The sequence below is a fragment of the Sceloporus occidentalis genome, unplaced genomic scaffold (genome assembly GCF_023333645.1).
Source record: "Sceloporus occidentalis isolate IW3139 unplaced genomic scaffold, rSceOcc1.0.p SCAF_40, whole genome shotgun sequence".
Lineage (NCBI taxonomy): Eukaryota > Metazoa > Chordata > Lepidosauria > Squamata > Phrynosomatidae > Sceloporus > Sceloporus occidentalis.
In genome coordinates this window covers 2606111-2631732 of record NW_028317020.1, presented here as the reverse complement: position 1 = coordinate 2631732, position 25622 = coordinate 2606111, and the positions used below count along the sequence as shown (strand labels likewise).

General features: G+C 37.1%; 1 protein-coding gene across 1 annotated transcript in view; it reads right to left on the bottom strand.

Moving 5' to 3' along the window:
- The window catches only part of LOC149290215 (unconventional myosin-XVIIIb-like), a 219670-nt gene that overhangs the window by 187399 nt on the left and 6649 nt on the right, over window positions 1-25622 (bottom strand). Inside the window, exons 5-11 of the mRNA XM_089489442.1 lie at window positions 24350-24416; window positions 24089-24201; window positions 20142-20318; window positions 17542-17740; window positions 15910-16052; window positions 14909-15009; window positions 10028-10091 (exon numbers count right to left, since the gene is read on the bottom strand). Coding sequence (XP_089345568.1) covers window positions 10028-10091; window positions 14909-15009; window positions 15910-16052; window positions 17542-17740; window positions 20142-20318; window positions 24089-24201; window positions 24350-24416 — 864 coding nt within the window. The remainder of the gene's footprint in view (window positions 1-10027; window positions 10092-14908; window positions 15010-15909; window positions 16053-17541; window positions 17741-20141; window positions 20319-24088; window positions 24202-24349; window positions 24417-25622) is intronic.

Genomic DNA, 25622 nt, shown 5'->3' with positions numbered 1-25622 from the left:
GTATGTATACCCATCCCCTGCACATAAAATAGGATTGTAATTACCGCCTCCTGTGTGATAGATCTAATGAAAAAAACAGTTGATCTAACCGGATCTAACGAATATCTACCAAAATCCATTAAAAAAAATCCAAATTTCAGTTGGGGGGGCCAACTCGTATGTATACCCATTACCCGCACACAAAATAGGATTGTGAATATCGCCTCCTGTGTGATAGATCTAACGAAAAAAACTGTTGATCTAACCTGATCTAACGAATATCTACCAAGATCCATTAAAAAAAATCCAAATTTCAGTTGAGGGGGGGCCAGCCCCTATGTATACCCATCCCCCGCACACAAAATAGGATTGTGAATATCGCCTCCTGTGTGATAGATCTAACGAAAAAAACAGTTGATCTAACCTGATCTAACGAATATCTACCAAGATCCATTAAAAAAAATCCAAATTTCAGTTGAGGGGGGGCCAGACCATATGTGTACCCATCCCCCGCACACAAAATAGGATTGTGAATACCGCCTCCTGCGTGGTAGATCTAACGAAAAAAACTGTTGATCTAACCTGATCTAACGAATATCTACCAAGATCCATTAAAAAAAATCCAAATTTCAGTTGAGGGGGGGCCAGACCGTATGTATACCCATCCCCCGCACACAAAATAGGATTGTGAATATCGCCTCCTGTGTGATAGATCTAACGAAAAAAACTGTTGATCTAACCTGATCTAACGAATATCTACCAAGATCCATTAAAAAAAAATCAAAATTTCAGTTGAGGGGGGGCCAGACCGTATGTGTACCCATCCCCCGCACACAAAATAGGATTGTGAATACCGCCTCCTGCGTGGTAGATCTAACGAAAAAAACAGTTGATCTAACCTGATCTAACGAATATCTACCAAGATCCATTAAAAAAAATCCAAATTTCAGTTGAGGGGGGGCCAGCCCCCCCTCATTAAATATGCAATATCTCAGTAATTAGACTAGATCTAACAAAAATTTTGTCTGATCAAACCTGATCTAACGTAGAGCTATCATAATCAGTAACATTTTGTTGAAATTTTTGTTGAGGGGGGGCTGGCTACGGGTTAGCCCCCCCTGAAAAAGATTGTTAATATTGCCTATTTTAGAGTAGATCTAACGAAAAAAACAGTTGATCAAACCTGATCTAACAATGATCTAACAAATGCCATGATCTTTTGTAAAAAAATTTAATATGGGGGGGCTAACCCGGGGGAGGTAAATGGAACAGCCTCCCATCAGGAGTGGTAGAGGCTAATACAGTAAAGGGAATTTAAACATGCACAGGATAGACATAAAGCTATCCTAAACCTAACATAAGCTCAACAACTGAGTAAAATCTGATGGAATGGTTCTTAACTGCCGTTAAATTCTATGTTGAGATTTTTAGTTGGTGCACAGCTTAAAAAAGAGTTGCCATTTGAATACTGTATTGTTATTTTTATTAATAATAATAATGATAATAATATACATACAATAGAGTAACATTTATTTTCAAAGACATTCTTCTTGCTGTTCAACTGATAAAAACATTGTAGAAAAACTATTTTGTGCACCATTCGTATAACTTCTATACACATATAAGCACACTAAGCACAGACTGTAAATGCAGGGTCATTTTGATAATTAAAATTGTGCTAATTGTTTTTGTTTAGACTCCTTTTTATGCACTACATCCACTGCCAAGGAATTCAATTTTAGAAACCTTTTTAACCAAATCTTCAGAAGTCCATTAAACTTTTCACTTAGAAACTTTTAAATTTTATTTAATTTGCTTGTTGGGAAAACAAAAAAAATATAATAGCTGACAGGGATTAGACCTTTTGTTTTTCCATTAACAAAACATATAATTGGGCTACCAGAAAATGTCTTTCATGTTGGTATTCTATGTCTGAACATACCAAAATATGAATTGTTATTTTTAATTAAACAATGTTATAACTAGTAACAATGGCTGCTGGTTTATATTGAAAGTATATGAAAGATGCATTCACACAGGCCATGGTGGACGGTGATACAGTGCCATTAGTTACCACCTATCTTTTCAGAATTAAGGAGTATGATTCTTTTTAACTATTAAAGAATTTTAAGTACATACATTCCTGTATATATTGTTAATTTTTCCATGCTATATTATATTACACTATTTGTTTGCAAAATGTTTTTCCAACACATGTTTATGCCCCCCATTTTGAGGAACCAAGTTCCCAGGTAAATATGTAACTAATACACAATCTGCACTTTTAGGGCAGAACTTGAAAGAGAGTTCTCAGATACTCTACCTGAAGATGCCCAATATATTCCTGTTACCCGCATCTTGGTGATCCTTTTAGCTGTTTCTAGAAATGCTGATCTCCTGTGCTTTTATTATAGCCCCTCTGGCAGTGGAAGGTTTGTAGTCTTTGAGGCATGCAATGCAGTATAAAAAGATACTGTTAAAACAGCTTTTTTCCAGCTCATAAAACCAATATCCCTCTGTAGTATAAAGCACTATATAACTCTGTCTTTATGATTGTGCAGATTGGGGTTTATGTTAAACATTTCTATTCCAGCCAAATTAGAAAGTAAACACTGCATGCATGAGCAGGCGCTGCGTCAGCCCGGCTTGTTACCTGTGTTTTATTAAACAGAGGAAATTAATATTTAGCAGCTCTTTAGTACTCAGATTAAGATGTGTGGCTTTCCAGTGTACAGGGATAACACTGTAACTTCACTCGAACAGAAATATTCAAACTAAATGCCTAGCCGCAGTTGCCGCTAGAAGGCTGGCCTCTGACTTGTAGTGTAAGGTGACATTACATTTTGGAAATTGAGTATAAATCTGAATGTGACATCTGTTTTTATGTTCAAAGGTACGCCGGCAACGTTTAGCCAAGAGGGCAAATGGACCCAGTTATCCCCAGTTCAGCACAAGAAGCAAATCATCCATTTCCTTGCTAGCACTCCCCTAAGTTTCTCCTATTTTTGTTGTATTGTGTGCAGTGCACACTGGAGAAACAATTACTTAGATGAGGCTTAATGTCAATGCTTTTAAATGTATTCAACCAGGTATTTAACTACTTTATCAGGAGCTTTCTCAAACAAAATTAGTTTGACAAAAATCCAACACCAGCAAGAATAACAAAACTGGCCCTGCAAGGATATTATTGCTCTTTGTGTACTGGTTCATTAACAATCTTGTATGTTGCAGCTATACCTTTAAACGTTGTGGCATTATTAGTTGGTGAGCCAACATTTAATAATGTTTATTAATTTAATATCATAGGTCTTAGACGGGGTAAAAACAGGCGCAGCATCAGCAGATTACGTATTGTATTTTGTTCACAGGATTGTGTTTTTTGTTAAACTGTTATAGCTAAAGAGGAATGTCTTATAAGGGTTGCAAATGATTATGGGATGTCCATTATTGCACACCTATGCATTAAAAGCTTAGCATTAGTGTGACTCAGATCATTAATCCATTGGGTCTGGTGTCCAGGTAAAGTCAATGGTGGATTGACCAAGCAATGGCGCAACTGCAGAAGAGTCTCCACATCTTGGCACCACACGCACTCTTGTTACTGACCACACATGTTGCACATCAGAGACATTTTCCACAAGCTATCTAGCCACAGAAATCTGTAAATCCCAATCTGTGATCCTAATAATACAATAAAATTATTTTCCACCGACAGCGGCACAGGGGCTGTCACCATCAGACTCGTTAACCTAGGCCAACATGTGATGCTGGACAAATCTGCATTCATTGGCATTGCATGATATGTCAATTAAATGGATACATATTTGTATTTTATACAGAAAACATAACTATTTAGTTGGTTTCTCTTTTAGTTGTGCTGTATATCACATACCGTTAGTATTAACATGCTCACCAAATCTGTTTTTATTTCTCCTTACTAGCAGATATGGAGAGCTTCCCATTACTAGACAACTGTTTTCTAATTATCCTTAGCAGAATCATATCCTAAATCATTACAAACCCAAATGGATGGCAGATGTGCAGCGGGTGTTAGAATTAGGAGCTATGTGCATAGCTTAATGCAGACAATTTAATTATAATTGGACATTTGTCCGTGAAGTTTAAAAAATGAACTTTTTTGCTCTGTAACCCATCCAAGGACTCAAAGAAGTCAGTACAAGGTTTATCCTTCGGAGGGGAGGATGAAGCACAAACTGCAGTAACGTAGACTCAGGCATCTCAAGGTTAAATGTGGGCTCTGATTGTTCTACAGCAAACACCTGGCTATAATAAAAGATGTGAAGAAAAATTACATTTTGAGTTTTGAGTGTCTACCCATAAAAGTGGTTGCTTTGCTTCCTGAATAAAATATTTTCTATTTAATATACTATACTAAGTATTACATTTTTTGGCCACTTTTCTATCCAGGTTAACTTAGTAAAAAGAAGAAAAACATTACCAGCTCGAAGACTGTTTATAGTTTATGTTGGATTAACATCATAAAGTAGATACCTATATACTGTATAAGCTATGGTACGACTTGCTTAGCTATTGTTTACGATCACATTTTGAAGGTCACCATTCCAAATAAATGACATAGTACTAGCAGAGCACTACATCTCTACTGGCGTTATCTGCCGTGTATTTATGGAGTGTTCCTGAGTAGCTCTATCTGCTTTGCAAATGATCCATTCTAGCAGATAAGTTATTATATGATAAGATTACATAAGTGTGAGAGAGGGTAGGAGTGAATGAGCCCACAAAATAAATTTTTTTTGCTGTGTTTTCATTCGTTTTCTGGGTTTTCGGAGATTCCTATGAATTGACAAAATATGTACGTTTTGTTACATTTGCAACTCGTATGAATCCGAATTTCTACTTTACATCTTTTTCTATGTTGGGCCAATAAAAAGGTAACGTCTCCCGAGCTCCCATCAGATCTCCACATACCCCGTGTCTAATACAGATGATACTACTTTAACTAGACTTTCAAAGACTTAAGTACGTCTCATGCAAGCAAGGTTGTTCCGTGCTTAAACGGCATTGTCATTAGTTGAATAAGAAATCCATTAGTACACTATATCCAAGCCCTTTGTGAAATAACGCTAGGTGCCGAGCAGTTTTGCCTTAGTGTAGATTAAAGTTTCTAGACTAGCAAAGCCATTATTAGTTCAGTTTGCTTTGTGTATGGATTGGAACTTAGCATTACAGAATTTTCTGGTGCTTTATAAATAAACCATAAGAATAATAACTCCATTGCTGTTGCTTGGAACAATCGTATTGAGCACAAGTTTTATTGTTAGAGAGGATGAGGGTGTATATGCATTAAACATTAAGATAATGCTACAGTTAAATAAGCACATTCTAGATTGTAAGCTTATTTGAGATGAATTGTGTGGTTTTTTTCTATATACCTCCAGAAATTATGGAAAAAAATAAAAATGGGGGAGAGGCACAACAATTTAGCTAATTTTATCAGATATATATATATGCCACTGCTGGGCATTTTATCTCTCTTTATATAAATGTGTCACTCTAGATACTGATCGGATGGACACATCTAGCGTCTAAATACCCTTCCCTTCCTGTCAAGGCAGGTTTGCATTAAACTAACCACCTTCCAGGTATAACGAGTGAAGAACAGACTCCTAATATCATCATCCATGCTTACGATTGATCCTGAAAGATCTTCCATTTAATAATACTATGTGCATACTGTCTTTCAGTCATTATTGTATAAATAAAAGATGCCTACTCGGCAGTTTGAACATGTACAGATAAAAATAACAGCAAGGCAATACAGTAGGCAATGATAGAGTTGTAATGAGATTGCTTCATTAACTCTTGGCATCTCAGTTATGAGATGCTGATTAGTGGAGGTTGAAATGGCATTGATTGGTTATTTAGTTCTCTGCCAGAGATATAAACTCCTCCCTTCAGACATCGCTGCAATTGATTACTTGTAGCAGCTAATTTGCTTTGTCATTCCATATGCAGAGAAAACAGAATGATGACAGTGGCATCAATTATTAGCTGGCATACTTGTGACAGGTAAATTATCTGGGTTATTGCAAGGTTCTGCTGTATTTTGAAATTAAATAGATGATATCACCTTTTTAAAATTCAAAAGTTCAATGCATAAAATAAGTCATTATAAGTAATGGTGTTCACCAGGGCCAGACTGGCGATGGTGGGGCACCTTAAAGTGTGAAGGCCACCCCACCAGCGCCAGTCCTGTCTTGGCACTTTAGGGCCACAGCCGCCTGATGACGTAATTGCAACAAACGGTCAAAGCCAATCCTGGTTAGGCTAGGTTTCTACTTGGGTATTTTTCCTGCATTATTTTCTTGATAAAAAACGCCAGGAAAACTGCCACTGCATTTTCCTGAGTTTTGGCGTTTTTTCTGGCATTTTAGCCTTTTTGTGGAAATTGCTTTTTTGACCTTAGGCAGTTTTTCCAGCCTTTACAAGTTAGAATTTTCACCCAGCTAAAAGGGATTAGGATAAATGGCAAGTATCTGCCCCTGATGTCATTTCCTTGGAAGAGTTCTACTTAAACGCCCCGGTGGACCCTTTTTTCTCTTTTCTGTGGTTTGTAAGGCATGCTTTATTCCGAATGTCTGCTCCTCTAGGAAGATTGGCCCCAAATGATGGTGCAAATTGCAAGAAATACTCACTAGTTGAATGAGCTTGGACACATCAAAGACAATTCTGGGTGTCATGCTGCTAATAAATTACACAGAGACAGCACACAGTGTACAAGCAGATAAAAGTTTTACCACAGTACTGGGAAAATGGCAGCTCTTCCTCTTCCTGGGTCCTGCCCCTTTTTTGTAACTGTGGAAAAAGACGCCATAAAAAACACCAAGGCAAAACCCACATGGCGTTTTTATGGCGTTTTTCTCTCCCATAGACTTCTATTGGACAAAAACGCCAAGATTTCCTTGCAAAAAAACACCAGAGTGTCAACATGCTGCGATTTTGAAAAACTGCCACTGAGCACCAAAAAAAAAAAACGCCAAAGAGGACTGAAAAAACGCCAAACAGAAAAACGCCAAACAGAAAAAACGCCAAGTGGAAATGGCATTGTGCGATTTCCTATTGAAGAACAGCTAACATCTGGCCGCAGCGTTTTTTTCACTAATAAAACGCCGTGTGGCTGAATTGGCGTTATTATGGGCGTTTTTGCAAAAAAATGCCCAAGTGGAAACCTAGCCTTATGGTTGATCTTTCTCCCCTGTGGAGATCCAGCCAGTGTCACCCTCAACTAAGCCAGCCACTCATCCTTTTTCATCCCTCTAGCCGCCAGTCACCAGCTCAGAAGTACCACCCCTTTTCAAACTTTCTAATTACCGCCACCTTCTGGCTACCTGTGTAGTGACATCAACCATCAACTCCAATCAACTCCGAAAATCAGGCCAGATATTTCTCCCTTATCCACTTATCTCAGTTGCAAATCACCACCTACAAATCACAAGGGCAGGAAGGCAGGAGACTGAGTCTCCAGCTCCCTCCACTGAACTTATACCTTCTTCTGAGATCCAGTGACCTTTCCATGACCGGGCTTGCTTCCTCAAACATGAAGCCCTTGGTCGTGCTGGCTAACCCTGCCATGCTGCCTTTCACCTAAACGTTTCTAGGGCTCAAACACCACACTGAGCTGATTCTTTATGGCAATGTTAACGAAGTCAGTGTCTGACTGTGGTTAAGATTGAGCCATTCCATTTTTTTTTACCACAAAATAATATGATATTAAGTTATCACTACTCTATTGTCAAATGGCTGAGTGTTGTTGATTCTGGCAGCCTTTGTAATGGTGTTAAGTTAAAACAAAGTTGATGGAATCCAGTTCTGCAAGGTCGCATGCACACCAGGCTTTGACGATAATACTTTCTTGATTACATGCTAATTAGAGAAGTTCTAAAACTGTAGCTGAATTTTGGTCCCCACTGAGCCTGACAACCCTTAGAAGTATTAAAAGGTACAAACATAGCAGCTTCTCCATCTGGCCTATTTAAAGGTTTCCTTTTAATGTGCCTCAATGTGAAATACTCTTTATCACTAGGGAAAAAGTGGATAGCACAAGGCTGATAAAACGCCTTCTATAGCACTTGATAAGTTCAACTACAAGTAGACAGACGGAGGCTCACTAGGCTTATTATTTATTTCCTTAAACCTCCTAGTCGTATAATAGCTAAATTAAAAATGTAAATAAGGTTCAGGCAACAAAATTAAAGCTGTGTCTCATGTCACAACAGCAAGGAAATGGTAGGCCAGAACAAATATTCTATTAGCACCAAAATTCTGTAAAAGACTAATCAGAAGCATCAAATGCTATATGATTGGCATTTGCTATTATTGCAGCAAAATAGGATGAATATAGCAGATAAACCCAAAAAGGGAAATACATTTATTTTTTATAGTGCCTGTGATTTACAGTGAACATCAACTTTTCAGGCTCAGTTATGTTAAACTCTATGTTTTGGACTTGTATTGGTTCACTCAGGCCCACATTTGTTTGTTCAAAAGAGTTGTGGCAAAGCATGGTATGTATAGTTGTGGGTACAGTTAACCCCCTTCCCATTTACTGTACATACAGAACTGTCTAGGCACAGGGAATCCAACCCAAAGATCACCAAGTAACTCAGCAAACATTTCAAAATAGCCAAAATAGACTATTTGTACTGTGACCATGTCACTTAAACGTTATTTACATTTTCATTATCAAAATATATTTACTTGTGCTTAGAAAGTCAGTGCTTAGGTTAGGCTTTGAAACTTATCTCATTATAAATTTACGGATGCAATGCAGGTGGGCTCATCAGTAGAACTCAGCACCCTGGAGACTGCACCTAAATCATCCATTGTAGCATAATACAAACTCACTTTGCAAACTGATTATAAATACAGTGGTAAGCAACGCAGTTATATAGGAAATCTCAAGATTTTTAATGTAAGAATACTCTTTGTACAGGTATATTCAAAAACTTGAAAAAGCAGTGACACCTCAAAGGTGATGTTATTCTGGCAAGATATAGATAAGATTTTTATCATAGTCTACAACAATAAAAAAATGTCCACCAGCGATTTAGTGCTCAATGTGATATAATTACCGGTATTTAACTTACTAGTGTATGTGCCCATCACTGGAATGACATGACCGAAAATCTTTTCCCCACCATTTATCTCCCTTTTTTCCACCTTTTCCGTCTTCTATCTATCAACCTTTTCTGTTTGTTTTCCCAATTCTCTCTCTCATTTAACTCTCTCTTTCCTCCCCCTCTTCTCTTGCCCTCCTTCTCTCCCTCCCCTCTCCATGCCCATCTACGTGTTCTCTCTCTCCATCTCTTCCCTCTATCTCTCCATTCCCTCTCCTCTACCATCATCTTTTTCCCACCCATCCCCACCTCTCCCTCACAATGAGGACATCATCGGGACACCAGGGATACTGCTAAATATTGTGGAGGTGATGTAGAGCAACCTGAAGAACATTCAAAATACTTGTGGGACACTTTTTTTTGCAAGTATATTTTACCCCAACATATTTCTTTGTATCAATATGTTATATGATATTTTATACTTCCTGCTCACTTGCCTATAACATGTTTGAAACTATTATTATTCTCTTTTATTTATATAGTTTAATATATATATACAGTTTAAAAATTCAGCCATCTTATTTCATATGCAACAAATTTGCATTATGATTGAACAATTGACATATAATTACAAGACTAGTAAGCTATAATATTATATTTTTCTAATAAATAGACCATGGCTAGTAAAATACCAATAACTCCCCTGAACATAACACATCCCTGGTTTTGCAGACAAAAGTCAGAAGATAAGAGGTTCAGTCTGTAAGTGCCCCAGAGACTTGGACCCGGAAGCCAGGTTTATTAAATAGTTTCTTTCTATGCGCCGCTGCTAAATCAATTCCCAAGAAAATACATTCTGCTACATTTCATGTAATAAAATGCAGTAGATGCGAATGGGGCAGCAATTTAACCAAGGACTATGTATTTACATAATAAAGCGCCTTTCCTACCTTCACGCATGGCATCATTCCAAAGGAGTGGTTCTCTGCCATCTGGTGCAGGTGCATTTCCGACCTGTTAAAAAGAGATAAAAATTACACTGTGTGTTGAAAGCAAACAAACTAAGCTCACGTATCAAGCTTTCTACAACAGCAGATTTTACTCTATATTATTAAAGTTATGATGCTGCCGGTGTGAGTTTATACATACGCACTTTACAGTTTTTTTAACTGAAAAATAAAGCTGTGTTTAGTAAGCCTAGTAAGCATAGTGCCGTGTTTCAAATAGGTTTAGGTGAACTCAACAGATCATTAGTTAACCTTAGCACTGGATGCTCCATGAACCTTCAACATTTCAAATGGCCAAAGAGGGACCAATGGCTAGAGGTGGGCCAAGGTACAGGGCGTTATCAATATTTTCTCATGTGACCTTTCTACGTACCTTTCTAAATAACCTGACCCCTGGGACTCTAGAAATATTAGCATATCATTGTGATGATTCTATGTAGTGACTCGCAAAATGTGCTAACAAAATGACTCTAAGGTTAGGACAAAAACCATGAGACTTAGGATCAAACACATGTGTATAACTAGGAGTTAAAATGTGACTAGGTGAGGATACACAAACAGCATCCCCAAGCAGTGAAAATACATCAAGGTTTATATTATTTGTGGTTTCAAGATAAAAAAAAAAATCAATGGTTCTTGTCTGATGTAAACATCATTTTTGTTTATATGCAAGGCGATATCTCTTTTGTTCACAATAACAGTATATAAATGAGGTCAAACCAACATATCTCCCCTTCCCTCCAATCTACTGATGTCACCTATTGTATGTTTTTAACCACTTCGCGCCACACACAGAGTAAACAGCACCGAGTGTCCTATGAGCCATCCATACAATGTCAAAGTAAAGCACAAGGAGACTCTATTTACAGGTTTACAATGCATGTGCCTCCTCCTGATTACCATTAGACTGTGCCTTGACACAGGACATTAATCAGACTATTCCCAGAAAGTAAAATTCCCATTGCCTGAACCACATATCATATTCTTTAGACGCATTGTTATATAGCTTGAAGCCGATAATGGACAGAAGCTTTTTTTTTAAATCTGTAAGGCTTGGTCACTGCCAAGAAAAGATCTGCAGATGACCAATAAATAGTATAATTGTATTTACTTTAGTTCAAATGAGTGGACAATAATACATGGTTAACATAATAGTAGCCTCCCAAAACAGTAAATTTGAAAGACACAGTCTTAAATCCATACAGAAAAATACAACCATTATATGCCTGGAAGACATAGAGCTGGTGACATCATAACTGAAACAGAAAAATAGTTTACAGTAAGGAATGGAAAAGGGTTCCCTATTTTGTTATTGAATAATGTACTTATTTAATAATTATTAATAATCCTTCTTCAGCAAAGTTATTTCTCAATTTCATTGTGTGCTGTGTAGTAATGTCTGCTACGTTGTGTAGGTGATGACGCAGTGGTTCCCATGAGCATCTGTGCGTGCGTATACGCAATATGCGCCTGCACCCCCATTTACTTATATAACTATATATATATATATATATCCATACACTCTGGACGACATGGGATAAATGCCCTGATGCAGTAATTTATTATAAAAATCAGCGTTTCAGTCCCTCACAGGGGACCTTTATCCAGACCATATATATACATAGATGTATTTATATCATGTACAAAAGAGGAAGAAGAATAACAACTTGCACTAGTTACAGCAGTCTTCTGCAACAATTCTGCTTCAGAGTCAGCAAAATATGTGAATAGCAATATCTGTGAATAATCTGCTAATAGTTTTTACAACAAAGGATCTTGTATAAGTGGTCTGTATAGTTCTTGCTGTTTGAGCCTGTATTTTACAGACTTTCACCCCCCCGTTGGTAAATGTACATATCTGTATCTATTTAAAACTGCTTAATGTTCCTGAAAGTGTTATTTCCAATCTGAAAGCACCAGCCATATTAGAAAACAAACATGTTGTATCCTACACAGCTCTCACAGCATTTGTACTGCTGCCCTAATGTTCTTCACTTTAAAAGTTGTTGTTTTTTAAAAAAAATCTACTCAGCACATCATACAACAGAATAGCAGGTACAATTTCTGAAAAGTCATTGTGTGTGCTAAGTGCATTTTGCAAAAGGCCATTTAAAGAGTATCTATAAGAGATGTATAAACCATTTGTTATGTTAGGGTGAGGACAGTTATGTCTATGCTGAATCTTATACATCAAGAGATTAACATTATACACAAAACTAAATACTCACTTCACGCCGGGCATTTAGTAAGTATATCACTTTTTAATGCATAATCTGTATTATTAAAAATATAAGAGTTTAATCTAAATGTATTTAAATATGTTCAGATTAAACAGAATGGGTGCAAGGTGTTTCATGGCTTTTCTGATGGAACCCATGTGCTGCTGCCACTACAAAATGTACAGTTGTATGAAAAAGAAAGTACACCCTCTTTGAATTCTATGGTTTTACATATAGGAACGTAATAACAATCAACTGTTCCATAGCAGGTCTAAAAATTACATAAATAAAATCTCAGATGAACAACAACACATGACATATTTCATTGTGTTGTGATTTATTCAACAAAAATAAAGCCAAAATGGAGAAGCCATCTGTGAAAAACTATATACACCCTTCCTGCTTCCATAGGAATTAAGATGCTAAGCAGGAGGCAGATGCTGCAAATTAAATGCCCTTGATCATCAGCAAGTGTGGCCACCTCTATAAGAGTCCAAGTTTTAGCAGTTTGCTGGTCTGGAGCATTCAGGTGTGTGTTAACGCAATGCTAAGGAGGAAAGGCATAAGGAATTATCTTAGAGAAGCAATTGTTGCTGTCCATCAATGTGGAAATGGTTGTAAGGCCATTTCCAAAACAATGTAAATGTAAAACAATGTCCATCATTCTACAGTGAGAAAGATTATCCACAAGGGGAAAACATTCAAGACAGTTGCCAATCTTCCCAGGAGCGGACGTCCCAGCAAATTCACCACAAGGTCAAATCATGCCGTGCTCAAAGAAATTGCAAAAAACTCAAGAGTTACATCTCTACTCTACAGACCTCAGCATGTTAAATGTTAAAGTTCAGGACAATACAATTAGAAAAAGACTAAACAAGTATGGTTTGTTTGGAAAGGTTGCCGGGAGAAAGCCTCTTCTCTCTAAAAAGAACATGGCAGCACAGCTTAAGTTTTCAAAGTTGCATCTGAAAAACCATAAGATTTTTGGAACAAAGTCCTTACGACAGCCAAGTCCACAGTGGAGATGTTTGGCCTTAATGCACAGTGTCAAACGTGAGGCCATCTTTCTGACAGCTAAAGCTTGGCTGGAATTTGGTCATGCAACAGGACAATGATCCCAAGCACACCAGCAAATCTACAACAAAATGTCTGAAAAAGAAAAGAATCAAGGTGTTGCAATCATCCAGTCAAAGTCAAGACCTCAACCCTATTGAAACGAAAAGCAAATGAAAACCATAGAATTTAAAGAGGGTGTACTTTCTTTTTCACATGAGTGTATAGCTATAATATGATCATGTATATTCCATGTGGTCCTTGTATCCTGTAGTCTAGAAGAAGTAATGCTTGTAGAAGCAAGCCTTGGTAGATCCCTGCACCTTAACTCTACCTCCAGACACAACCCTTTGTGCAAAAGTGTCTTGTCTATTCATATTTGAAACATTGGAAGGCATGAATTACTTAATATGCTGAAAAAATTCTTAGAACAGAATGTGCAGACTCAAACAATAGCTTCCATGGACAGAAACAAATTACTTAGCCCATAGGATTCCAGCACACAACAGTTTTTATTACAATTTCCTCCTTCTTTCCAATCATGTACACAATGCATATAATGTAATTAAAGCAACATGAAGTCAGAAACCTTATTTTGAAGATGAAATATTTCAGAACCAATGTGATACATTGGTCCATACTGCTTTATAGCAAAACTAAATGAAAACTAACACAATCCTTGAGTGGAATCGTTTTTGGTATCTTCTACGGAGATGTTTTACTTTCAAACTTCAGTGAGAAGATTTCTGCCTTGAACTGTCAATAAGCATCAGATTTTGTGTTCTGAATTTGTCAAACTTGGATCCTCCATTAAGCAAAGTTGTGAATGTCATGGTAAACCGATGGAGAGGACAAAGCACATGTAACTCACGTGGTTAACACAACAGATTATTATTATTATTATCTTTTATTTATATGGTGCCAACAGTTTACGCAGCGCTTAATACAATACATATATTCAAAGGGTATGACAAGAGGAGAATTGACAGACTAAGACAAACCGATACATTAGGTGGAGAGAGCTCTGCTCGCAAGCTTACAATCTTGAGGATTCAAACTGATTGATTTTCCCACATTGGTAGACCCCACCTTGTAGTTTTTAATGATTACTGTAGAATTCCATGGGGAAACAAATTTAAAAAATGTTCCTTGACCTAAATTAATCTGATTTGTTGTTCCTTTATTTCCACCTATTAGTAAATTTGCTTAATCTCTACCAGAGTACAAATAACATTCTAGCTATGGATGGTATATGGGGGTACATCATGGTACTCAAAATATATTCTAATTTTCTAAATGTTATATTATAGTATTCTGCATGTTGCATCTTAAACTTATGTCAAGAACTGTTCCTCTAACAGTTAGCAGTATAAAATCCTACTTATGCAAATAGAGACATAAAGAAAGGTCCTAGTTCCCATTAGGCACATACGGAACTTGCATTTTTGTTGCATTTCCCGGTATATTCATTGTATTGAGACCATTGAAGAAATTGACACTTTATCATCAACTGGAACCACAGCAACTAAGTACCATTTGAAGTATTATTTACCTGCAATCCAAATCTGCTCCAGCCAACAACTGAGCAAATACATTGAAATTACTTTCTCCATCAGGTTGTTGTGCGACACGCATCCTTTCCAAAAGCATAGTCTTGAAAGAAAGGAAAAATAAGTAAATTCTGTAATTCACTAATGCACTTGGTAATATGCCATGGACCCCTTCTTATATCAATGTAAGAATGCAAAGCTTATGCCATAGGCACTGAAATACAACAAGTAGATACTGGGACGCTGGAAATTTATGACACACATTTCAAGTTAGCTTTAAAAGAATGATTTCTTTTTTTAAAAAAGGACGCTTTAAAGCTTCTTCTGTTCTTTCAAATTTTACAGAAGCTTCAAAAGAATAGGTGTTCCTGCCACTAGCATATAAACATTTACATTTATTACTCTAAACGGTAAGCTACATTTCTCTGTAGAAAGTGAAATGTGTCAAAATAAAGAAAGTTCAAATAAAATGTGAAATTGATTCAATGCTGCGTTTTATCTTTCAAGAAATAATACTCTGATGTGAGTTGTAAAATAGAAGACTTTACTCCAGGACAAACTAACGTACATAAATTATAACCCATTCGTAAAATATTATGCAGCCTTTCTTGACACCAAGGTCACTAGCGCAGCAAAAATACTAATTAAGACCCTGAGTTATACTTAAAACTCATATTTTAATGAAAATATAGTTTGATTTACAGTGAGAGAAGAGTTTATAGAAAATATTGTTTAAAAACTTAAAACTGATTTCAATATAAAATTAAAAAGAATACTCTCTCTCTACAGTAGCCAAGCTACAGAGGTTCTAGGAGAACCTGCTGCATCTGGAGCAGCACTTTGTGGCCTCTGGCCTAGATCGCATTATTGAGAATTAGGACTCCCTGATACACTACTAACTCAGTGGATAAGATGAGGATCAAAGGTGATCTGCTCAGAGATTAAAGATGGCCTGTCTTATTTAGGTACATGTGAACATCCATCTCTTTTCTGTCGTCCATACCTGTAGGTGTCCTGCTGTTATACGGCCAGCAGCATTGAAGTCCAGGGACATGATCATCGAGAAGCGAGTGGAATTACTACATTCATTCGTAGAAACACAACCAAAGGATTTCAGAATTGTGAACATCGCTTGAATCTTTTCAACTGAAAAACACAGGGCAAATCACTGCAGAAATATTTATTTCACTGCTTCTCAAACTTTAACCTACACATGTCTGCCTGTCTTTTTCCCATTTGTGGAACCTTTCTCTGGCTGACACTACATGCAAACTAGACTCTGTAATGAGCAATGGAGACAGCAAGAGTACACAGATGGCAACAGTGTACTCTCCACAGAGATCTCATGATATTGGATATAATATAATATGGTCTATGTTGTAGTGATGTGAGTACAACCAGGGAAAGCTCTTGGCTTTCTCGAGTAGGGTACCTGGAGCTCCCCTTGTAGGTTTATGGCTTCATTTAGTGGGGCCAACACCCTTAACTGGTGTAGGCCAAGACTTAAGAAACTGTCCTGGGGATCATGGCTGAAACCTGAGAAGTACAAGCATTGGAGGGGCAAGGTGAATGGGAAAATTGCTCCCTGGATTGCCCTGATTAAAATATTTTCAGCTGCTGTCTGCTGCTTTATTGTGCGTTTTACTTTAAATTGCACATAGGACTACTAGAGTCTCTAGAGTAACAGGGCCTTTAACATATATTCTAGCACTTAACTATATTGATTAACAAATAAACGTTTAATTTAATGCATTACATCCACTGCTTACAATATCCTTACTTTTGTAAGGGGGTACTTTGCGGTTAACTACTTATCGAAAAATTGGTGAATGAGAAGTTCTTACAAATCAGGTAGAAAATGCATTATGAATGCATTATAAATGCTTTGGAATAATTTAGAATGCATCTAGGTATTGTAGAAACTTCCCAAGGTAGGGTATCAGAGCTCTCCCTCTTCTGGGGCATGATATGGTACCTAGTCAACCTGATAAAAAGCAGCATTATGTAACTGTGCAAGAACACAGTGAAAGAGAGAGAGAGAGAGAGAGAGAGAGAAAGAATGTGATGGGAAGGGGTGGAGGGTGAGAGAGTGTGTGTTAGTGTATGGTAGAGTCAGATTGAGTGTGTATGTATTAATGGATGTTTGAGTATTAGCGTATAGGGGAGTTAACATAAGTTTGTGCTTTACTGCATACTGTTATGGCTGAGTATGTGTGTTAGTGTATGTTTTGTATGCATGTGGGTGTGTGAGTGTTGGTGTTAGCGTGTTTGTTAATACGTGTAGGAGTTAGATACAGATGGGTGGCAAAGAAATACTATACCCAAATGCCAGTAACCCTAGGCTTACCCCCGCCTAAGTGAGTAGCTTTGTGTAGGTGCTGGGCTAGATTAGCCTCACATACGGGAGGGGCATAGGCAAAAAGTGCCTGCTCCTCACTAGAAAAAGCAGAAACCTATACAGGGAAGATGGGGTTCACCCAGAGATTCCAGGTCACACCCTGAGAGTTCCCAGGTATGTATATGTGTACAACATTTACACATAAGTAAAAAGGTTTAAAAATATATATACCTATACAGTAACATATGCATGTAGCATGTCTATCATTCTGGTTTTAAACTTTTTGATAGGATGTACCTGTTACTAGGTTGTCCACACTTCCAGCAGCTTCTGCAAGGTATTCCAGTGCATCCTGGCAACAACTTGATTTTCCAGAACTGCTTCTCCCCATGGGTAAAATGGCCTGGTCCTGACGCTGTGTCAGCATGTTCCAGTAGGCCTTTTGGGCCACTGCGCAGATGTGAGGTGGCATGCTGTCTTTCTTTCCCTTAAACACCTACAAAATAAGCTCTATAAGTGTGAATATCTCTCCAGCAGGTATCTAGCCACATGAGACATCTGATTCCATACCTCCTGACATTTTAGGTGACACATTTGTTTGTGTAGTAAACCTCTTCAAGCCTTTCCAAGACATTTAATGATTGTGTGAACCTTTGAAAGATAGTTATGTAACTTATGTAAGATATTTGGCATAAATATAATGTATGTTTTGTGTATCTGTACATCATTGTGACTTTTAGCGCTGTAGAACGTTCTGATACATGTATTCCCACCATCCATTATTCTAGAAAAGTGGACAATTAGTGGAGAAAAACGTGACAGGGATCATGTTTTTTTTACTAGCATGCAATCCACACACAGTACAATATAACGCACACAAATATATTAGGTGGCCTGCTCCATCAGTGGCTTCTCTTCTTTACAGACGAAGTCAGCATGTTTAATATTAAATGCATGTATTCCTCCTAAACACTCAGATGATTAAAATACAGTTCTGTATGCCATGTGTGTCTATGATGTTAACAATACATACATCATTTATATTCCTACATCCAGTTCTCTTGGATCACGTATAACTCCTAGGGGTCTATTCACTAAAAGGAGAGTTTGCATGAGAGTTGTGTTTCAGCTCCTGCATTTCCCTACACATTATGAAGGTCCAACCCCAGTGATCTTCTGCTGCAGGAAGAGTATGACCAGCCCTGTATAATGCACAGTGAATCAGTGAATTATGCATTATACAGAGCTAGCGCAACCTTTTGCTAATGTTAACCCTTTATAATGAATAGCGAATGAGTGAGTTGCAACCACAACTCTTCTGCAAACTCTCCTCACAACTCTCCCTTTAGAGAAGAAATCCCACATGCAAATTAGGCTGTGAGCAAAAGTAAAAGCGATGAGAACGGATTGTAAATAGTTATGTCGATTTTCTGATGCTGACTTTTTGTAACAGTTATCTGGTGCCATCTAGTGTACCAAAAGAAAAATGCAATATATTACCAATGTAGCCTAATACTATGGGCCATCACAACCATGTTGTCATTATCATTATTATTATTATTAATAATATTATGTATTGATTTCTATAGCACCATCAGATTCTGCAGCACAGCTCAGTGGGTGAAGAGACAACAATCTGGAGTTATAGATACAGAAGCTGAGGAGGGCCCAACTCAAATGCAGTTTTAAGTAAGCCTTGGTGGGAGATGTCAACTTATTCTCCAGGATGAATTCTAAAGTATAAGTAGCTTTAGTTCTACTTTTGTCTAATAGAGGCACATTCATTTTATAGAAGGAACATTAGTGTATGCTCTGAATAAACAACCCATGATATCACACACAGGCATGACTTAGGAGCCTCCACTTAGAGATGTATTTACCTCGGGTGCTGCCCTGGTGTATAGGGCCAGACATAATAGAGATTTTATGTTTAAACCTGGGTCAGACTTCTTCAAGTGATCTTGTACGTTTCATGTCGCTAGAATTGTGTTAAATGATGATATAGTCTCATACAAAACACTGGGAGTGGTATTGACTATATCGGAGCAAGCCGGTACATGGCTATACTGAAGTTTTTCACATCAAAATCAAATATTTTAGCCTCTCTGCACCCTGCAGATTGTTTTCTGCAGCAATGCTGTATTTAGTAATATGTATGTAAGGCGTTAACCTAGTTAGACAGCATGCCAATGGCACAGTGGGGTTTGCTTCTGGGTTTAATTTTAAACTCAGCCACCAAGGTAGAATACCCTGGCATCTCTACTTTACCTAAGATCATGCATCATCTTTGGTTGTTGAGGCCAGTCTCAGTTGATACCCCTTGTGTCATGTTACTTATTGTTACTGTGTGTACCATATTGTAACATTATGCAAAACACCAAAACAAGATTAGAAATTAAAAAATGCAATATTGCTAGCTCAGTTTTAGTAAAAAGAATCTCATTCTTGCACCTAACTATTTAACTGGCTGTGTGTGTATTAGGTATGCAGTAGCTAGGCATGCTCTTGAATGCCCACGTGTTTTCCATTTTTGTGTCATACCTAGGAACTCACCGGGGTTGTCTCTCTGGAGCTCCCCTTCTTTTGAGTTGCGACTGTGATAAGTGATTGGGGATAGCCACATGTACGGGCTGAGCTTTCCCCATTAACCTTTAAAGCAGTAGGGATTTGACAGATGGTGTGCGTGTGTGGGCACAATTTGGGTCGATAGTGGACATGTCTCCCCTGCTTGGATTTTGAAGATATCTCTGGTAATGCAGATTCTAGGTGAAAAGGAGTAAGTTCCCTGGTGTGGTCTCTATTGGCATAGCACAATTAAGTGTACTGCTAGTCTAACCAGAGCATGTGTATTACAAAGATCCAGCTGAACTAAGTAGTGGAAGCACTGCAGCTCAAACCTTTGCGGAAAAGTTGGAGACGGGAACGTTCGGCTTAAACACTATCAGGTTAGGTCCAGCGTTGGTGTGAATAAGCTGGGATTGGTAGCGATGCCGCAGAGTATTGATAATGCTGGACTCGTTTAAACTGATAAGCGTTGTCAGGTCTTCTGCATAATCAAACTTGGAAGGATTGGTCTGTTCAAAGGGGAAGACAGAAAACAGGTTTTCATAATTATATTCATAACAATACATTTTTCATTTGAAAAGTTCATACATGTTCAATGTTAGTCGTATTAGTGGCAAAGTGGTGCACCACATATGATTATGCATGCATGTCTCACTACCTATCTCCAGCAAATCAACTTGGGCCATGACATTATATTTTACATTTTGTTACCAGTGAGTTTAGTACAAAAAATCGAAGTAAAAAAATGGGGTAAAAACCTAAAGTACATTCCATTGTTTACTATATATGACCTTATGCTTAACCCAATGTCCATACTAGAATCAACAAGGCTTATGTGTAAAGAGTAAATTAAGTCTAAACAGAAACCAGAAGAAAAAACATTTGCCAATTGGATAAGTTACTATGGCAATAAAACCAGATTTGAAACTTTGTTTTAGAATCACGTTATAAACACAACACCCAAAACATCACAGAGATCTCTGGAGATTCCAAACTGTATGAGACATTTTCTGCTGAGAGATGTGTCTATACTAAGCACAAGAGACATTGTAATTATTTGTTATTTTGGATACATACCTGAATTACCATCTCTAACAAGATACAAAGTAAGCAGACCACTAATACTAATGTAGGCGAGTGGGTTGTGTGCTTCATTAAGGTAGGAGAGCTTTGGCCTTTTACTGCCAATCACTTACCCACTGTGTACCAATGATTTTGGGATTTCATCTGTTATGGAACTTTATATTCTGTTTTCTAGACTGATCAAACTAATACCAACGTTATTCTTCTCCCAAGTGAGCACATTAACTATTTTTGAAAAATGACATTTTAAATACTTCTTTGTGCTAATTACTACATGTAGCAGTAATAAGCATTTTTTGCTCCTCCAACTAGTTCAATCTATGATACCTAAATCTGTCAATTAAATTAGAAAAGCAGTCAAATTCCCAACAGCAGTAGCGTACAATGAGCAAGCTCCATTGCAGAGAGAGGTGTCAGCAATAATGCAAATGGGAAGCTTGACTCATGACAGAGTGGAGGTAGAATGAAGAAAAGGGTATGATTGGACTCTCGAGACAAAGTAAAAATACTAATAGCATCTTCATAACTGAATAGACCAAAATAGTGAGATCAAATACACTGATACCCTACATGAAAAGTGGGACTTTGTATGCTCATGTCTTGTTTAATGATAGGAATCCATATGAACTTGTCTTTACTGCACTCCTTCAGTCTGAAAATATAAATAGGGCTGTTTTGACTTTTTAATCAAAGTTTAATCATGTAAAAAAACAATACAGAAACTTTTAAGATACTTTTTTTCATTTTTGGCAACAAACTTTCAGTACCTTATTTCTTGTCACAAGACAATTAAGTATTCCAGTGGCATTATAAATGAGGTAAAATATACATATTGTGGCCTAGTAACATAGTAACATAGTAACATAGTTCATAAGGTTGAAAAAAGACCAAAGTCCATCAAGTTCAACCTATATACATATTGTGTCCCTACTGTGTTGATCCAGAGGAAGGCAAAAAAACCCTTATGAAGCAGATGCCAATTGCCCCATACCAGGGGGAAAATTCCTTCCCGACTCCAAATATGGCAATCAGAATAAATCCCTGGATCAACGTTCTGTCCCTATTAATCTAATATCCATAACTTGTAATATTATTGCTTTCAAGAAACACGTCCAGGCTCCTTTTGAACTCTTTTATTGAGTTTGCCATAACCACTTCCTCTGGCAGAGAGTTCCATAATCTCACCGCTCTTACTGTAAAGAACCCCCGTCTGTGCTGGTGTAGAAACCTTCTTTCCTCCAACCGTAGAGGATGTCCCCTTGTTATAGATACAGTCCTGGGTATAAATAGGTCCTGGGAGTGATCTCTGTACTGTCCCCTTATATATTTATACATAGTTATTAAATCCCCCCTAAGCCGTCTTTTTTCCAAACTAAATAACCCTAATTCTGATAATCTTTCTGGGTACTGTAGTCCTCCCATTCCCCTTATTACTCTGGTTGCCCGTCTTTGAACCCTCTCCAGCTCCACTATATCTTTCTTGTACACTGGTGCCCAGTACTGTACACAGTATTCCATGTGTGGTCTGACTAGTGACTTGTACAGGGGTAGAATTATTTCCTTGTCGTGGGCATCTATGCCCCTTTTGATGCACCCCCAGCCTTGGGTGGTGTGCCCAGATGTATTCAGTCCCTGTGCACTCCTGTGAGATCAAGTGGCTTGGTGTGTCACTGCCCAATGGGCTAGTTAGGACGGGGATATTTGATACCCATAACTGGCCCATTTGCACTATGGAGAGGATTACTAAAGCCTCTCCATAGTGCACAGGGTCACTAAGCACAGTGTCAGGCCTAGGACATCTTCCAACGTAAATACCCCACTCACGTGATTAAAGAATTATTTACCACCAAAAAAGGACATTTTTAACTATGTACATAATTAGAATCATTGTAGGCATATTGGCAGAATTACCATATGAAAGCTTCTGGGACCAGACCTCTAGTTTTCTTGTGCTCAAACTAGTCTGGTGGGTAGTATTTATAACAAGATAATATTGGCCCTAAAGTTAAAGCCCTCATCTATTTTATTAATAGATGTCAAACATTCCAACTATGTACTGCAAACATGCTAAAGAATTGAAGTAAAAATACTTTTATAAAGGCGATTCTAGATACTTAGTTCGTCTAATTATTTATTTTTAGCTCTGTGCATTCACCATGGTAGAGAAATAAAATGTCTCCTATAAAAGTACAAGGGCATGAAGACCATTAGGACGTTGCTTATACATAATGCATACACATTTTACATATTGTAAGTGTATTGAATCCAGGAAGCAGGATGCACTCCCACTGAACTTATTTTAATTTTTTAAAATGTAAAAACAGAAATATGTACCAAGTGTCTATATTCCAGCAATGTACCACACATGGATTTAGCAACAATAACTGTGTCTAGTTGAAGCAAATAAACTGGTATAGGTTGCTACAGTTAGTTAATAGACATGTAGAACATCTGAAGTTGTATAGGTAGGAAATGGTATTTAGTATTTACTTTAAGGACATATATGTTTGTTTGGTGGATTGAAAAAGTAGTCCATCCATAAAAAAAGTGTAATCAGAAATAATCTTGGTTTGCCTGAGATATAAACATAGCAAACAATATAATTACATTCAGTATCACTGATGCTACTGTTAAGGATGATAGTCAGTAAAATAAGTTGTTAGTTTCATTGTTTTAGTTTTTAAAATTCCACTGACTATAGTATTTCTTTTTTAAAGTTGCTCTTAAAATATAATTTTCCTTTAGACCACATTTGGGGACCTCTGGTGACCCTTATTAATGTGTAATTCTAGGAGAATGATCAGAGTCAACTTCTAAAAGTCATGTGGATTTGTTGGGTGTTTGTGGATGTAACGCCAATACATATGGATCTAATGTTTTTTTTATATTCATAAACATATACAGCCTCCCTCCTCTGCTATGCTTTCAAAATGTCTCCCATGCCTTGTGTCTCTAGAACTCCCTTCCATATCATTACCAGATCCCTCATTCTCCATATTTCAAATATATACATGCTCCTCCAAACTTTGTGCTTCACATGCCCCCCCCCTGTGTTAAACTGTAAATTTATGAGCAGGGCCTTCTTATCCATTTGTAATACAATATACAACTTAGTATCTCATAACCTATGTAATGCCAGAGCTAAGAATAGGTTAATGATGAATGGACAGACAAATAGATAAGTATATATACTCACTCTGTGAATATTTTCTTCTTCCACTTCTAGAGTCTTATTTTCATCCTCTATACGAATCCTCACAATGCCTTCTGCTAACTCTGGTGTCCCAACATCTGGCTTTAGCTCTGTAGCTGTAAGAAAAGTGAGAAAAGTCTGTGGATTGGAATATGCGCTCTTCCGTGTAAGGTGGGAATTGTTTACTGTAGCCAAAATGGCCGCTTTGTCCGATAATAAATATATATATATCATTTCATATAATACTGTGCACATCACACATACCCAGCGTGAAGCCATCTTTATGAACGAACCAAACTTGTTCACTCTCGTACCACACATCTTCAGGCACCTAGGGAGACAGCCTTAATGAGTGATTTACCCAGCAGATGTTGAGTCAAGATAAGAACAGAGAACATTGTAAAATAAAGCATTTCATCTGCAATCATGCATTATTGAATAACTGAACCGCTACATGTTTCTGCATTCCTGGAATTATTTATCATAGCAGTCTTTTGTTTTTTTTTCTTAGTTTTTTCTTTTGTCTTTTATATTATTACTTAGCATGGAGGAAGAAACCTTATATTGATATATCACAATTATGAGCAACGAGGAAATGAAAGGAAACAACTTCCTTTTTTAGTACATTTTTCTTATTTAAATGTGAATTATGCATTGGCTGATTAAATATAAATAATTTGTTCTTTTTCTAAAAGCACTGGCACATTTCCTATAAACCATTAAAACATCACATCTTGAGAAAAAATTTCCTCAATGCTAAATGGCTTTCATCTCTAACGTGCTCTCTGGTGACCACTTCTAAATGGATGCATTGCTTCTCTGTGTGCTGTTGCCCAGAATCCCTTTGCTGGAATTCATTGCATTCTCGGGAATAGAGGGGAAAAAGTGCATATTTGGAACATAAGACTAGCAAATTAGTTTGTAATTGTTTGAATTGTTTAGAATATAACTGTAGCGTCAACAGTCCAATTATGTCAAAATTATGGTTGCAAATTACCTTCAAGGTACAAAGTGGACATGTTAATAATCATTATTTTTATAAATGCATCTACTTTGCACTGAACAAGAACATAAAATAGACTTACAATGGAAATAGATCAAATAATATATTTAAAAAATGAAACATGCATAGGATTATTTAATAAAGAAAATTAATCTAAAAATGCTGAATGTTAAAATCCAGTGATTTTTTGGTTTTATTCTGCTTACAGTTTTATGTTTAGCTGTTTTTATACTCTTGATCCCTGTAAATTATGTTTAAGCTTTTGCACATTTAAAGGTATATATATATATATATATATATATATATATAATGCAGAAAAACAATGAAACTAACAAAATATTAATTCATTTCAATACAAAGACTTTTTTTTCGTTTTGTGACAATAAAAAAACACAACCTTTAATTTACTTCTCAAATAATATGAACAGTACTTTACTATATGCACCTATACAGCCGATATAGAAAAAAAAAAAGACAAAACCTGCTTGGTATTAAAGTAAAAAATAATTACCTAGCGCTTAAAGCATAATACCG